We start from the raw sequence: 16,028 nt of genomic DNA, 5'->3' as shown, positions 1-16,028 counted from the left end.
GGGAGACACAACCGAGTCTCGAGAGTCTTCAGCATGACAAGGACAGTATTGTGGTTTGAATCTGAAGTGCCCCCCACAATAGACTCCCAGTTTGTGTTGATCCTGAACTATGAAAGGAAAGGGGAAAGTTAAAAGTTGGTGGGGGGTGAGCCACTCTGGGAGCATGGAATACAAACAGCTGACTTCCTGTCCAGTCAGGGTGCTATTGGTTTGAAGGCTGGGATGAGGTGGAGTGCAGCTGAGGAGACGTCTCTCCTCACTGAGGGGCTTTCTGCAGCTCAGAGCACGGATGGACGGTGGGGACATGGCCGGCAGGCAACTAGAAGGTCAGTCCTTCAGTCGGCTCCCCTCCCCTTTCCTTGGAGGTCTCAAGTCCGTTCGGGTCTATGGCGGCGAGTTTTGAAATGTCAACTTGTCACAACTGAAAATCCCACGGTGGTGGTGGGGGAGGGGAAGCTCAGATGAGATCAGCTTAGCCTGTGGGCATGTCTGTGGGGACCTGGTTGTTAATTAGTGTAGGAATATCTATCCCACGGTGGGCGGCACCATTCTCTGTGTGTTTAGGGCAGGGTGGGAGGAGGTGTCCTGAACTCTAGAAAAGGTGACTGCTAGAGGCAAGCAGGTAGGCAATGTGGGTGCATTCCTTTCTCTCTGCTTTCCACTGTGGATGTGTTAGGCCCAATTGTTTCAAGCTTCTACCACTGTGACTTTCTGCAACCATAATCTTGAATCGTAAGCCAAATAAACCCTTTCTTCCCTAAGTGGCTTTTGGTCAGGGTATTTTATCATAGCCACAAAACAGAAATTGTAACAGAGTACTCTCCTGCAACAGGGGCTCAGAAGGAGAGTGAGTAGAGGGATTTCCAGCAAGCTGTAGAATGCCAGCAGCGTCTTAGCCCACTTGAGTCTGAATCTACATGCATGACGGTTTGCTGCAGGAGTATAACTGCACATGCATGCACATGTGCATGCTTTGTGTGCAAACGTCTGTCTACATGTGTTTGTACCATGCAAACATGTGTCTCTTTATTAGCGTTTGTGGAAATGCGTATACATGTTTGCATGTGTGAGCGTGTGTATGTGTGTCGATGTATGTATCTTCCACATGTAAACAGGAATGCTGGGGTGGATATGTATTGCATGACTTTAAGGATGTGTGGCTTGGCAGATTTGTGTGTGTGCACAGGCACCTGCATTTATCTGAGAGTCTATACCAAACCAGACTGTGGGGCTTTTTTGTTTTGTTTTTCATTTTTTAATAAAGTCTGACACTCCGGAATTGACGCAGTCTGACACCACCGCTGGAGATTCTGAAATGAATCCCATACAGCTCCACGCACAGCTCATGCCCTCAGGCAGCTCAGGTTTCTAGGTCTCCTTGGTGAAGAGAAGAAAATGGGAAATTAAAGAGCAGTGTCTGCCTCCTGGAACAGCCCAGGCCAAGCCCAGGGCACTGGTACAAGCAGGCATCTAATGATAGCGATCCTGCTCTTGCTATCGGGGCTCACTAGAGTCGGGGGATGGGTGTCACCCTGGCCAAGGGGAGACTTGAGGACGAGAAAGATATTTGAATGCTCATAGCATTTAAGAGGACATGCACAGGGGTATGTGTGCAGGGTGTATATGTGCAATATGTGTGAACATGAGGGTGTGCATACCTGGGTAAGCATATATCCATGTTGCAGATATTCTTCTACATGTATACAATGTATCCTGTTTCCTTCTCCAAAGACAACCAACCATCTTCTTAACTAATGTAACCCAGAAGTGAACTGAAGTCAGTGACCACAGGGCAGCAGGGCAGACATCTTGCTCTTGATATCCCTCACACTAGCCCAGACATTCCAGGGCTGGCACCATCAGGGGAGAGTCTGTGCTCGTGGCTCCAGAGAGTGTCCAGTTGTTACAGGACACACTCCAGGGCTCACTATACGACCCCACAGTGGGATAGGAACTTACCATCAGCCGGGTGCCTGTTCCCTTCTTACTGGCTTGCTTGGGGTTTGGCTAGTGGCAGGTGTGCAGTGCAGGGATCATTACTGGGTCTCTAGAAGTTTCTTGGGCTTCCAAAAAAACTGGAGTTCTGCTTCTGCTTCCCTCCTCCAGGCTGATTGGGCAGGGGTGGAGGAGGCTGGGGCCTGGGTGGCATCAGAGGGATTTGGTGACTCAGTGGGTGGAAATTGCCACTCCAATTGGGTGAGGTCAAACCACTGGGCTAGAATAGACCTCATGGAGAAACCTGACTTAATTAAGCAGGAGGATCTATGAAGATAGTTAAGTAAAGGAAAGATTTGACAGGTAGACAAGCCACTGGGCCACAGGAAAGTGGCAGGTACTTAGTAGATTCTGCATGATGCCTTTCCCCATAGGTACCCATTTTTCAGACCCACAATTGGCAGCTCAGAGAAGTTGAGAAGCTGCCTAGAGCCACTCACCAGGTATGGTCAGAGCATAGACAACACTGAAGTCACACGAGCCCATAGTGACTACTCCATGCAGCCCTCCTCTCCTGCCCCTCCCAAAACAAGAGCAGAAGTGCAGTAGAGGATAGGACATAGCCAAGTGAAAAGGTGTGGCCCGCGGGTACCAGGCACACATATGGTGCACATACATGCACGCAGGCGTAGACCCAGACACCCATAGGGAGTGGGGATGTAAGCGCTAGGCACACACTTGATGCACATGCATACGTGCAGGCGCTGTCCCTGACACCCATAGAAAAGGGAGTATCAGGGCTCACCTGTCATGGTGCAGTAGCATCCTGATACAGACATTGGACCACCATGATGCTAAAGAGCACACACTGTCTCTTTCCCTCTCATCCACAGGATGCAGAAGAACCCCTGCCAAAATAATGCCCATTTGCCAATTGTCCTTTTGAGGGGGAAGTTCTTTTTTTTTTTTTTAATTTTTGAAAAGAACGCCTGTATGTGGGTTGTGAGGCTGCATTCAGGGACTTGGGGATCTGAGCAAGAGAAGAGCCTGACTCTGGCTCCCAAGGGAGAATCCTGTCTTGCTGGATCTTGTGGAGGTTAAAGGTGAACTCCGCGAAGGCAGCGGCATCCCTTTTCATGTGTGCATGTGTGTCACAGACAGGCAGCCTTTAAAACTGGGACCACATTCCAAGAAGTGTGTCACCTGGTGGCTTGGTGACACAAACACCAAGTCTAGATGATCTAAGTCCACTTAGCACTCCTTGTGGTCACAGAAAATGGCACAAGAGATGCATGGAGCTGGCATAGCCTGGCACTGCAGAGTTTTACAGAAAACATTTTTTAATACATAAGGGAGAATATTGTAAAATAGTGATTAAAATACAAACGAGGGGGTTGGATAGATGTCCAGAGGATCTGGGTTCTGTCCCAGCACCCACATGGCAGCTCACAACTTCTTTTTTTTTTTTTTCTTTTTTTTCGGAGCTGGGAACTGAACCCAGGGCCTTGCGCTCGCTAGGCAAGCGCTCTACCGCTGAGCTAAATCCCCAACCCCCAGCTCACAACTTCTATAACTCTAGTTCCATGAGATTTGACAGCCATGGGCACCATTCACACACACACACACACACACACACACACACACACACACACACTCATACATACATACACACATGCAGACAAAACACTCATATAATGTACATACAATAAAAATAAATAAAACGTTAAAAGGGCAGCTTGAGAGCTACAGGGTAAAACTGCTCAGAGCGTCAGGAGGCTGGGAAGCCAGTCATTTCAAGATCCACTGACTAGGAAAGGCTTGAGGGTCTGCTGATCATCTGAAGCCGCACCTTGCATAAATCCTTTAACACGCTACTTTGGCATGTCAACAGGTATGTGCACAACATGTTTTCTCAACGCTGGCTCTCCGGGCTGAAGAGTTCTGAAAGTCCACAGCCCTTGCCTGCATTTGGCTCACATTTCATCCTGAGTCTGCAGGGCAAGGGTAACATCTGGACTAAGTCTTTTAGAACGGGGTTTGGGGAAGGGGGAGTTGGATGGCCCAGTATTTTATTCTATTTTATTTTCTTTTTATTCCGATTCTGGCGTTGCATCCAGGGCCTCATTCCTGGTGAGATCTGTGTCTGTCTCTTGCCATGATTTCTGGTTTCTTAAAATGCCTTTGAGGGTTCCTGTTCATGTCTCATTTTCTTGCTTCACCCCATCTCTCTCGTTTTATTTTCCTCATCCCTAGTAGTATTCCTATTTCTGAGTGCTCTAAATGTGTGATTTTTTATGCAGATGGTTTATGTTAAGCTTTTAACACTTGAGATTGTACTTTCTTCTATAGAAATGCTTGTAATTTTCATCTCTCCCTAATGGATTTAAACTTCACTCTTATTTACTATAAAACATTAAAACTACTTGTGCTTGCACAAAAAATAAATCTTTTTAAAAATACATAAAATAAGCCGCATGTGGAGGTACACACCTGTATTCCCAGACAGGGGGAGGATTCTCACCTTGAGGCCAGCTTGGTCCACACAGCAAGACCCTGTCTCCAAAAGGAACAGCAGGAATGCAATGGAGGAGAGGAGGCAGACAAGTGCAATGCTGGGGCCTGTGGGACTAGCTGATGAACAAGCTGAGGCAGGAGGATAGCTTGAGTCCAGGAGTTTATGGCCAGCCTGCATAACATAATGAGAACTCCATCTCAGAGAAAAATAACAGTGCATGTTACATATGTCTACGTGTGCATAGACATATGTATAAAAGTATCAGAAAAGAGTCCAATATTTGCACGCTAATTAAAAGTAACGAGGAAAAGAAAAACATGGCTACAGACGTGGCTTAGCAGTTAAGAGCACTAGCTGTTCTTCCAGAGGACCCAGGTTCGATTCCCAGTGCCCATATAGTAGCTATCAACCATCTGGAACAGCGATTCCAGGGCACACAGGCCTTCTTCTGACCCCCGGAAGCACTACATGCACATGGTACACAGAACTACATGAGGCAGAACACATAAGGATGTGTTTTTGAAAGGGGAAAAAGTCACGAACGTCGCCATGTTGCCGTATTTTTAAACAGCAGGCAGGGGCTCTTTAAAAATGGTTTACACATGGGGTTGGGGATTTAGCTCAGTGGTAGAATGCTTACCTAGCAAGTGTAAGACCCTGGGGTTCGGTCCCCAGCTCCGCAAAAAAGAAAAGAAAAAAAAATGGTTTACACCGAAATGACCACAGATGTCAGGAGCCCAGTACATCTTGCTGTGGATGTGACAGTTATACCATCCTCAGGTGACAGAAAATACCAGTTCCATTAAAACCTCGGGAGACCATTGTCACATTCGTGGTCAGTCGTGGAAGGAAATATCATTGCACAACACACCCACAAACATGTATGTTTCCTTTATTCTCAAGAGAGTCTGGGACAAGATTCACTCGGTGGGATAAACCAAGCCAGTCCAGCGGTTCCTCTGTCCTCTCAGTAGTGGCTTGCCTACCGATCAGTGGTCTATAATCGAAGGTCTTTGGGCTCTGAACATGGGGCAAGAGGACGATTCCCAACCTTAGGGCGCTTTTGTATTTTAGAGATTTGCTGTGCATGTTGCTGGAACTACAGAATGTGATTTGACCTGAGAGCATGAGTTGCAACCAGAATAAAAGCGATCGTTTTCATAGAGTAAATAGCACGCCTAAGAGCTGCTTACCCATCTCCCCATGCAGGGCACTGAGCTCAGTGCTTTGTAGGCACAGGCTCTCTTAATTACTTTCCGCCAGAGAACCTGAAGTACGTCCTATTGTTTTCCCTGTCTTCAGAGCAAGACAACCTTCTTCTCTCCCCAAACATGTCATCAGCCTTTTATCACACACACAAAGTATTTTTGTCCCTTCCTAAAGTCTCAGTGGGGAAAATGACTCACTAGGTTTCTTAGCCATGGCTGACAGGGTGTGCCAATTATCAGGTGCGAGGTGTGTAAATGAAGAGGGTAGTGTCAAGGAAAGGCCTCTCCTCTCCTCTCCAAAATGAGAATAATTGGGGGGAAAACAAGTTGGAAGCCTGACGAAAGCTTCAGCACTGACTCCAGTTTGCAGTCACATTACTTTTGTGTGAATGTGACCAAAAATACTTGACACATACAACTTAAAAGAAGAGAGGAGGGGGAGGTGCGTGCAGATGAATTTTGGCTCACAGAGGCTTCTGTCTGTGGTTGCTAACCACCATACATGTGGGTAGAACACTATGGTGATGGGAGTGTGACAGAGAAAGTTTTGTCATGTTTCATTTGTTTTGAGGACAAAGTCTCTCTATGTAGCCCTGGCTATCCTGGAATTCACTGTGTAGAGGAGGTTCTACACATGCATGTATGTTTGTATGTATGTATATATGTGCCTCAATCTATGTAGATCCGACTGCCGATGGTGCCTGAGAACTGGGATTAGAAGCCCATGCATAGCAAGGGGACCTTCTATACCTCATGGCAAACAGGAAGTAAAGCATGAGAGCAAGACAGAGACAGAGATAAAGGTCAAGATACAACCAAGACCTGCTTCCTTCAGCCAGGCCCAGCCTCTCAACATTTCCAGAACCAACTAAGATAGTGCTGAGCAGTGATATATGAGCTCCAGGTATGCGAGCCTTTTGGGGACACTTCTTATACAAACTCTAACGGTAGATTTCAAGGAGTCTCACTAGGTGCAGGGCAGCAGACACCAGAGTGGAGATGGTTGGTTGAAGTTGCTCCAGGTCCCTCTCTACCCAGAGGCAGCATGGTGTTGGGGACAGGCAGACAGGACATGCTGGAACACCACACACATCCCTTCTTGTCCCGATTAGTCAGTGAGCATGGTCACGGGAAGTATGTGGCCACAAACTGCCATGTTTCAAGGACTTCAGTGGCTAGTACCCCAGGATTATAGATAGTCTTAGCTGACCTTAGCTTGAAGGGATAGAAAGTTTCCATGACCTGGGTATTTCCTTAGGTTGAGGAATTCATGGGTGTTATCTTTTCTTACCTTGGGGAAGTGATCTAGATACAACAGAGTCTGTAACAGTACTGTTGATGGGGCAGGCTTGTATTCCCAGGTTCTCTTGAAGCTTAGACAAGAGAATCACAAGTTCAAACCCTAGATGGGTTACAGAGTGAGTTCATGTCTTTTCTAGGCAACTTAGTATGACCAGGTATCTTACTAAAAAGAAAGGGTGGGCTGGGGGTATGGCTCAGTGGTAGAGTACCTGCCTAGAATCCCCCAGTGAGGGGCTGGGGGCGTGGCTCAGTGGTTAGCCCCTGCCTAGAATCCCCCAGTGAGGGGCTGGGGGCGTGGCTCAGTGGTAGAGCCCCTGCCTAGAATCCCCCAGTGAGGGGCTGGGGGGCGAGGCTCAGTGGTAGAGCACCTGCCTAGAATCCCCCAGTGAGGGGCTGGGGGCGTGGCTCAGTGGTAGAGCCCCTGCCTAGAATCCCCCAGTGAGGGGCTGGGGGTGTGGCTCAGTGGTAGAGCACCTGCCTAGAATCCCCCAGTGAGGGGCTGGGGGCGTGGCTCAGTGGTAGAGCACCTGCCTAGAATCCCCCAGTGAGGGGCTGGGGGTGTGGCTCAGTGGTAGAGCACCTGCCTAGAATCCCCCAGTGAGGGGCTGGGGTGTAACTCCGTGGAAGAGCTCACATCTAGTGCATTCAAGTCCGGAGTTTGATCCTTTCAGCACAAGCAATAAAAACAAAAGCAAACATAACAAAATTCGGCGGTTTTTCTTCAGATTATTTACCCAGCTTCTGGCTTCATTTTATCACAGCTTGTTTTCATCTTCTCTTTGTCTTTTGGTTTTCAGAGTCAATTACCATATGCCACAAAACAAAGAGAACCCCGTGTCTTGCCAGGTGTGGTAAAACACACCTGTAATACCAGCACGCAGCAGGCTGAGGCAGGAGGATGATGAATTCCAGGCCAGTCCTAACTCCCCAGAGAGACTGTCTCAAAACAACAATGACAAAATCTGTTCCCTGGAGTAAATATTTTTGGAATTTTGTTCTTTCTCCTTTCTTAATATTATTGTAGCACAGTGTTCTGCTCCATCTGCCTTCTCTTCAGGTGCTGAATGGCTGAGTTTACTCTTACTCAGGTTTCTGCCCGTCAAAGTGGATTATCTATGCCATTTGTGAGGCTGCTCCCCTCTTTTTCAGGAAAGGACTCCGAGGTCAGTTTAAGCTCAATGTAGTGCAAAGGGGAGTCTAAGAAGAACCTGGCCACAGAGTCAGCCTAAGGATACTGGTCTTCTCGGGCCAGCAGCTTCCTTGTGGGAAGAGGTTCATATGCAAAAGGCTGCCTCCTTACCCCCTCCTGCCATGTGTGTGTGTGTTTGTGTGTGTGTGTGTGTGTGTGTGTGTGTGTGTGTGTTTGTGTGTGTGTGTGTGTTTTCACATGTGTGCATGCATTATGGTGATGGAGCCCAGGGGCCTTCTGCAGGCAGTGCTAAACAGGTACTCAACTGCTAAGTGACACCTCAGCTCCTCACTGGGGGATTCTAGGCAGGGGCTCTACCACTGAGCCACACCCCCAGCCCCTCACTGGGGGATTCTAGGCAAGTGCTCTACCACTGAGCCACGCCCCCAGCCCCTCACTGGGGGATTCTAGGCAGGGGCTCTACCACTGAGCCACGCCCCCAGCTCCTTACTGGGGGATTCTAGGCAGGGGCTCTACCACTGAGCCACGCCCCCAGCTCCTTACTGGGGGATTCTAGGCAAGCGTTGCACTGTTGAGTTACACTCGTTCCTAAACAGTTCTTAAAGTCAACAACAAAAAACAAACAAAGCCCACAAAATCCTGCTGATTGTGAGTATATAGTAAAGCCTTGTGGACACTGACATTTCAAAATCTCCAAAAAGATGAGGGAAGTAAGGAGAAGGTAACACATCTGAAGGGAAAACATTGGAAACCCTGTCAAGATAAGGAGTTCTTTTTTTTTTCTTTTCTTTTCTTTTTTTCGGAGCTGGGGACCGAACCATGGCCTTGCGCTTAAGATAAGGAGTTCTAATAAAGAATAGTATAACGGGCGGGGGTGGGGGGCAGCAAGCATCCACCATAAAGAGAAGAAAACTTGGTTGAACTAAAGGCAGCTCTCCACCTGGAGGTTGCCAGAGCCCTCTGAATAACACGCAGAACTAATAAAACGTCTAGGGTTTGAGTGTGCCCCATATGCATGTGTTATAAACTTAACTACAAATTCCACGTTAAAGTTGTTTGGGAGAGAAGCCTTTGTGGGAGGTAAATAATTAGAAGAGGTCATGAGGGTGGGGCTGACATCATATATTAGTGGCTTTAGAAAAGTGGACAAGGGGCAGGTGGGATGGCTCAGCTGGAAAGGTGATTGTGGCACAAGAAGAATGAGAAGCTGAGTTTGAATCGCCAGCATGGATGTGAAGGGGCAGGGGTTGAAGTATACATTTCTGGTTTGTTTGAAGACTTGGCGGTGCCTTGTGAAGTTTTTCTGGAAGCTGTCTGATGAGAGGATGTTTTGCTGGGACAGACGCAGGACGTATTTTTGAAAGCTGTCTTGTGAAAGGGCATGTGATATTTTGCTAGAGTGGACGCTTGAGAGGATACGTGATGTTTAGAAAGAATATAAATATTAAATATAATATAAATATTATATATATATATATATATATATACACAGTGAGAGGCATTGGTTCACCTTGCAAGCTTTGCTGGTCTTTGCTGATCTTCCCTTGTTGTGACTTTGTAGAGAAAAACTCACCAGAGAACTTCTCAAGGTATTTTGGCCACTTCTTGCTGCCTTCCCGGACTTGTGCTGATTCCATGGAGCCTTTCTCACAGTTTCTTCTGGATTGACTGCTGCTACTGACTCGTGCTTGGTGTTTGCCAATTGGACTGGATTTCTGCTACTGATTCGTGTTTGATGTTTTGGACTGGATTGCTGATATCCTGACAACGAAGATTGGAATCACCCCCAAAGAACTACTTCTAAGCAGGCCCACACCCCCCTTGTCTTATTAACCATCTTCCGCTACCTCTAGCCAGTGGGCTAGAAAGGAGGTTGAAGCTTTTAAGAACCCTAATTATAGTAGGTTTTGAAAAGAATCTAAGCCTACAAGAGGTGGTGGCATAAACCTGCAATCCTAGTCGGGGGTGGATGGATGCTAAAGGATCTCCAGAGCTGGCTGGCCAGCCAGTCTGGCTCAATTAGTGAGCTCCAGCCTTAGTGATAGACTCTGTACCAAAATACAGTGGGGAACAATAGAGAAAAGCATCGGACTTCCACCTCTAGCCTTTACATATAAGCACATACATGTGCTCATGTCCATGCACACACATAAATACACACATGATTGGGGGAGTAAGAGAGAGACTGGAGCTATCCTAAGAACCCTGTCTTACCATGGGCTATCCAATGCAGTGGTAAGATATAGACACTGACTAGGAGACAAGCAGATGCCAACACAAGGATCTTGATCCTGCTGTGGCTCTAGAACCATAAGCCTAATTAACTTAGAGTCCTTGTAAATTGCCAAATCCTGAAGGCATGGTGGGGCAACCCTGTAATCCCAGCATTTAAGAAGCCGAGGCTGGGGTTGGGGATTTAGCTCAGTGGTAGAGCGCTTGCCTAGGAAGCGCAAGGCCCTGGGTTCGGTCCCCAGCTCCAAAAAAAAAAAAAAAAAAAAAAAAAAAAAAAAAAAAAAGAAGCCGAGGCTGGAGGATAGTGAATTTGTGGCTAGCAGGGGCTACATAAAGAGATCCTAAGAGACCCTCTCAGTGGGAGGAGGAAGAAATGGAGAAAGGAGGGATAGAGGAGAAAGAAGAGGAGAAGAGGGGGAAACAATGGTCCAGTCTCAGGCATTGTGTTATAGTGACACAAATGGACTAAGACAACCCATGGTCAAACCTCCCGGGTGTTAAAACGGTCTGGATTTGGGTTCCTTCCCTGCTTCTCTCTGTTCCTGTTTTGCTGGCGTGGCCTCTCCTTGCCCTTTTAGCAGCTTCCTCTGCTTTTTAATCTCTGCTTACTGCATTTGTTTTGGGCCTGTCATCAGGAAATTGGGGCTATTTATCTGCCTCAGGCAGCGAGCGAGTCCTCTGCAGCTTCAGCTGGCCACGCCACATTGCCTTGGGGGCCCATTTGAAATCCAATGGGTGCCACATGCTTACCGAATGGATGCTGCACACACACCAAATGGGTACGGCATGCTCCGGAGCCAGACGGCACGCTGCCACCTCATCCAGGCTAAGCCAAATGCTACATAGTGGGGTGAATTCCCCAACACAGGAAGGAAGTAGGCCACTACTCGATCTCTTCTGCAGGGGACGTAATTAAAATCTCCAATGCCTTTTCCCAGGGGTCACTGCAGCTGGAGTGCCTAAATGCCATAAGGGTATGAATGTGTTGCATTTATTATTCTCACCATGGAGACATCCAAGAAGGCTGACCTTTTCTGCCTCAATAAAAAACGGATTTTGCTGTGGGTCCTTTGACAGCAGCTGAGATCATAAGCCGGGCTGAGACGCAATATTAAACGCTAAGGGACAGAAGAAAGAGATGCCTTCCCTCGGTAGGTGAGAGTGATTGGCACATGCTTGCAATTAGATGGAGAAGAGACTGAGCCGTTCCTGGACCCAGAAGGCTCAGGTGTCTCCCCCACGTCTGTGTGGGACCTGATAGTCACACACTTGGTTCAAGGTTCTTTTGCTTGGAGAAAAGACCCAGAGGCAGACTGCTCCGGAGTTCTGTGGGACTGAATTCTGCCCTGCATGAGAGCTAGCATTCCGGGAACTCCTGTGGTATGTCCAGGAGCCCAAGCCACCCCATCTTGAAGCAGCTTCCCAGAGATGTAGGCCGTAGCTGACCCTCTTGCAATGACTTGGCCACAGTGATGTGCAAAACCCTTCCAAACTCAGGACTCTGCTACTTCTGACTGTGAGAGCCCGTCTATGGAGAAACATAATAGCAATTTCTCACAATGGCTGTTTCTCACATAAAAACATGTTCGATGGTAAAACAAACAAACAAACAAACCCCCTTTAGGGACACATGGGATAGATCTCTGATAGCCCCTCTGCCCAATCTTGTCACTACGAAAGCAAGTCTTTTTTTTTTTAATTAATAGGAGATTTATTGATGCAAGAACAGAGGCATCCTTGATGAACTTAGTAGGAGATGCTAAATTTTCTGTCCAGTTTTCCTTCCTGGATAAGTCTTTCCTTTTTGTCCCTGTCTGTTTTGATAACATAATACCAGAAGATGAGAGGCCCTAAACCTGCCACCGCTCCTAAAAGTGAGTTCTTGGGAGTGGGTCTGAAATTAGGATAAACATTTGCTGATCTTGCATAGGTCCAACGAATCAAGGCAGGATCCTTGATATGCGTTTGGCGTTTGGGATCGTTGTACTGAAGCAGATGCTCCCGTTTAAGTTGGGCCCTTATGCTCATGCGCTCGACCTGCGCCTTTCGGGTCTCCGGAGACATGTCATACTCGACAGGGTCGAGGGTACTGGGGAGAGTGGCCAGGGGTGCAGGCTTATACTTGGAAAACGACATCTTGGCTCCCGAAAGCAAGTCTTTTAAGAAAGGTATAAGTTAACAGGAAAAGGACCAGATGAGTCAGGACAGTAATGACAGACTTTGCTGGACTTCGGAAGGCAGATGAGGAGGGCAGAGTGCAGTCTGACTGACTAGAGCAGAGAAAGTGACATTTGCAGTAACTCAGAGAGGAACAGGAGGTGTGAGCACATTGGTCATAGATTCCTAGGCACTGACAGAGGGCTAGGAAGGTTCTGGAAGCCGGAGCTGAGAGAAAGGGTTAGGAGGAAGACAAACAGAGAGAAGTGAAGTTACAGAAGGTGACCAACAAGAGAAATGAGTGATGTCATAGACAGTGACAGTGTCGGCAGCCACAGGGACCTGTCTCTTACTCAAACCTTTGTTGAGCTGGCAACAGCTGTCCAAAGCAATTGTGCAGGACTCTTCCCTGTAGCTGAACAGTCGCAGGATTCAAGTGTGACAGAAAAGCCAATTTCTATTGCTTATTTTCCTCATGCTGTGAAGAACGTCAGACACAAACATCTTAATAAAGAGATATACCGGGCTGGAGAGATGGCTCAGTGGTTAAGAGCACTGGCTGCTCTTCCAGAGGACCCAAGGTCAAGTCCCAGCACCCACGTGGCAGCTCGCAGCTGTCTGTAATTCCAGGATCTGATGCCCTCCTGTGGACATACATGATGCCCTCATGTAGACATACATGCAGGCGAGAAACATAAACTAAACAAATGCATCCCATGCATCCAGCTCTCTCAGAGGCTGGAAGAGGACATTAGGTCACTTGGATATGAAGTTACAGGTGGTTGTGAGCCACCACATGGGTGCGGGGAATCGACCCCAGGTCCTCTGCGAGAGCAGCCAGTGCTTTTAACCACCGAACCATCTCTCCAGCCTCGGTTTTTTAAAATGGAAAAATAACAACTGTTGGCAGAAGCATCGATAAAGCAAAACCTCATGGATATTCCTAAGAAGAACATTACATGGAAAGCAGTAGCGTGAAACCCAGTGGGAACCAGTCTGGAACTTAACTAACTCCAAAAGGTAGCAAGGGGTTGGGTTGACACAAGAGACTCCATTTTGCACTCAGGTGTCTTCCATAACTGTGCTATTGAACTAGCTGTAGAATATTTATGACTGGTTTTAATGTGTCCTGGGTTATGCCATAAAATTAAATGTGTTTCCTTAGTGATCCCACCAACTCTACTAATACCTATTTCTTTAAAATATGTATTTATTACTATTATTGTTGTTGTTGTTGTTGAGTGGGATGCATGTGGAGGTCAGAGGTCAACTTTGTGACATCACTCCTCTTTTCTACCTTTACAGGGGTTCTGAGGAGCGAGATGAGGCTGTCAAGCTTGCCTGGTAAGGCAGTAAGCACCTTTACTCGCTGAACCATCTAATCAAGCTTACCGTGTAGCTTAGGCTAGCCTCAGACCTGTGATCCTCCAGCGTGGGTCTCGCCAATAGGTCACAGACATATATCACCATCCTTGGCTTCATTTTTGTTTTTAAAAATGCATTTCCTTCCGTTAACATAAATTTGGAAAAATTTTCTCCTCCTCAAAAAAAGGTTGAGGGGCCACAGAGTTGGTTCAGTGGTTAAGAGTACTGACTGCTCATACAGAGAACTGGAGTTAGATTCCTAGGACCCACACGGCAGCTCACGACCCTCTGTAACTCCAGTCCCACGGAATCCAACATGGCTTCTGGCATCCGCAGGCACTGCACACACATGGCACACAGACACGCATGCAGGACGAACACTCATACACGTAAAATGAAAAAAAAAAGTTTTTAAGCGTAGCAACCGAGTTCCCATATATTGACCAACAATTCTGTTCTTGACTGTATGTCTAAAATGTCTGAAAATAGAGAAGGAGGTAGATATCTGTGTGCCAATTACTCAAGGATGGTGGGAAAGTGGAAACAACCCAGGTCTCCATCAATAAATGGATGCATGAAGATAATGTGCTCTGCACACAGCGGAACGTAACCTCACCTGTAACTGAATTCAGAGGCTACGGACACAGGAAGCATGACTCTGTAAGTAAGAAGCCAAGCATGGAAGGGATGTTATATGGTTGTCTGACTCTGCTTCCGGGAAACACCTAGAGCACACAGAGAAGGTTCTAGGGAGTAGGAGCAGAAGGCGAAGGTGGACCCCACTCAGTGCTCAGGAGGTACAGAGATATTGTGTGGGATAATGACAGTTTTCTAGAAATGGATAGGAGTGGAGGCTATGAACATTGAGAGCACCCTTAACGCCACTGAATTGTACACTTAAAAATAGAAAATGGCCTGAGGTCATGAGAGCAGGAGAACTGGCCCCACCCCTCATTAGCTGGCCCTGAGAGCAAAGACACAGGAGAGCTGCCCTCACAGGCTCGAGAGCGGGAGAGCTGAGCCTGCCCCAGGCCAGCTGCGGCATTGAGTGACCCAGGCCAGCTGTGCTGGCGACCTCACCCTGGTGATGCAGATGCAGGACAGCTAGAGGGCCGACCAACTCAGCTACCTCCCAGGCCCAGATCCAGGCCCTTGAGTTGGCCCACCCCAACATCTACCCCATCTATAAATTGCTGGAGAACATGAAAGGGCCAGGCCTGCAGATCCAAAGCTGAGGATCTCCATGACACAGGGCAACAACAGGATGTCAGTGAACAAAGAGTCCCAGTGAGGATCCAGTAGTGATGGTGTCCCAGAAACCAGAGGCTTCGAAACAGACCAATGTCTCATTGCAATCGTGACACACCGCGGCTTCCACAACAAGGTTTTTGTATTTTATTTTATTTTATTTTGTGGGAAGATTGCAAGGGCAGAGGGCTGATTCAAAGACACAGGAAGCCGAGGGGGAATGTGGTACATGATTTGAAATTCACAAAGAATCAATAAACTTTTTAAAAATAGAAAATGAGCCAGATGGCCATGGCACACACCTTTAATCCCAGCCCTTGGGAGGCAGTGGCAGGCAGATCTCTGTGAGTTCGAGGCCAGCCTGGTCTACAGAGTGAGTTCCAGGACAACCAAGGATCAGATCCTTAAAAACTGGGACAAACGGCTACTGTGGTGTCACCATGATGGCCTCCAGGCTTCCTCAGCATTGCAAGCACCTATTACACAGACCATGCCGACATCCTGGCTCCTCTCAGCTCTTCTTGCCCTGTCCCTTACCCTAAACTTCTCCAGACCATAGGCTTCCCTCCTCCAACTTCTCATTCCCGTGGAACCCTGCCATTTGACCATGCATGCCCTTGGCTCCCTTGGTCCTCTTCTTCACCTCTTGCTTCCTTCTCCTCCTGTCTTGCTCCTTCCGCCCTCCCCTCATGGCGGGCTGAGTCGGTCTGCTGGTCATATCCAGTTTACTTTCTCTCCTTGCTCTGGATTCTTCCAGATGACCCTGGTTGTGTATTCTTCCTCATATCTAGAATGAAACCCTTGCCCCCAACCATAGCTTGGAGTGGTCACGTCCTCACTTTATATATCTGATGTCAAAATCCCTACTTCATACACCAGGGCTACACAGAGAAACCCTGTCTTGAAAAGCCAAAAT

General features: G+C 47.6%; 1 protein-coding gene across 1 annotated transcript; it reads right to left on the bottom strand.

Moving 5' to 3' along the window:
* Nucleotides 1–12,028: 12,028 nt before the first annotated feature.
* Nucleotides 12,029–12,516, bottom strand: Ndufb4l3 (NADH:ubiquinone oxidoreductase subunit B4 like 3). Its single transcript, NM_001401863.1, has one exon. It carries the CDS (start codon nucleotides 12,476–12,478, stop codon nucleotides 12,089–12,091), a length of 390 nt encoding a protein of 129 aa, NP_001388792.1. The 5' UTR covers nucleotides 12,479–12,516; the 3' UTR covers nucleotides 12,029–12,088.
* Nucleotides 12,517–16,028: the final 3,512 nt, after the last annotated feature.

This window comes from Rattus norvegicus, chromosome 1 (assembly GCF_036323735.1).
Source record: "Rattus norvegicus strain BN/NHsdMcwi chromosome 1, GRCr8, whole genome shotgun sequence".
Taxonomy (NCBI): Eukaryota; Metazoa; Chordata; class Mammalia; order Rodentia; family Muridae; genus Rattus; species Rattus norvegicus.
Note: the sequence above shows the minus strand (reverse complement) of the source record. Positions and strands in the feature narration are given on the sequence as shown.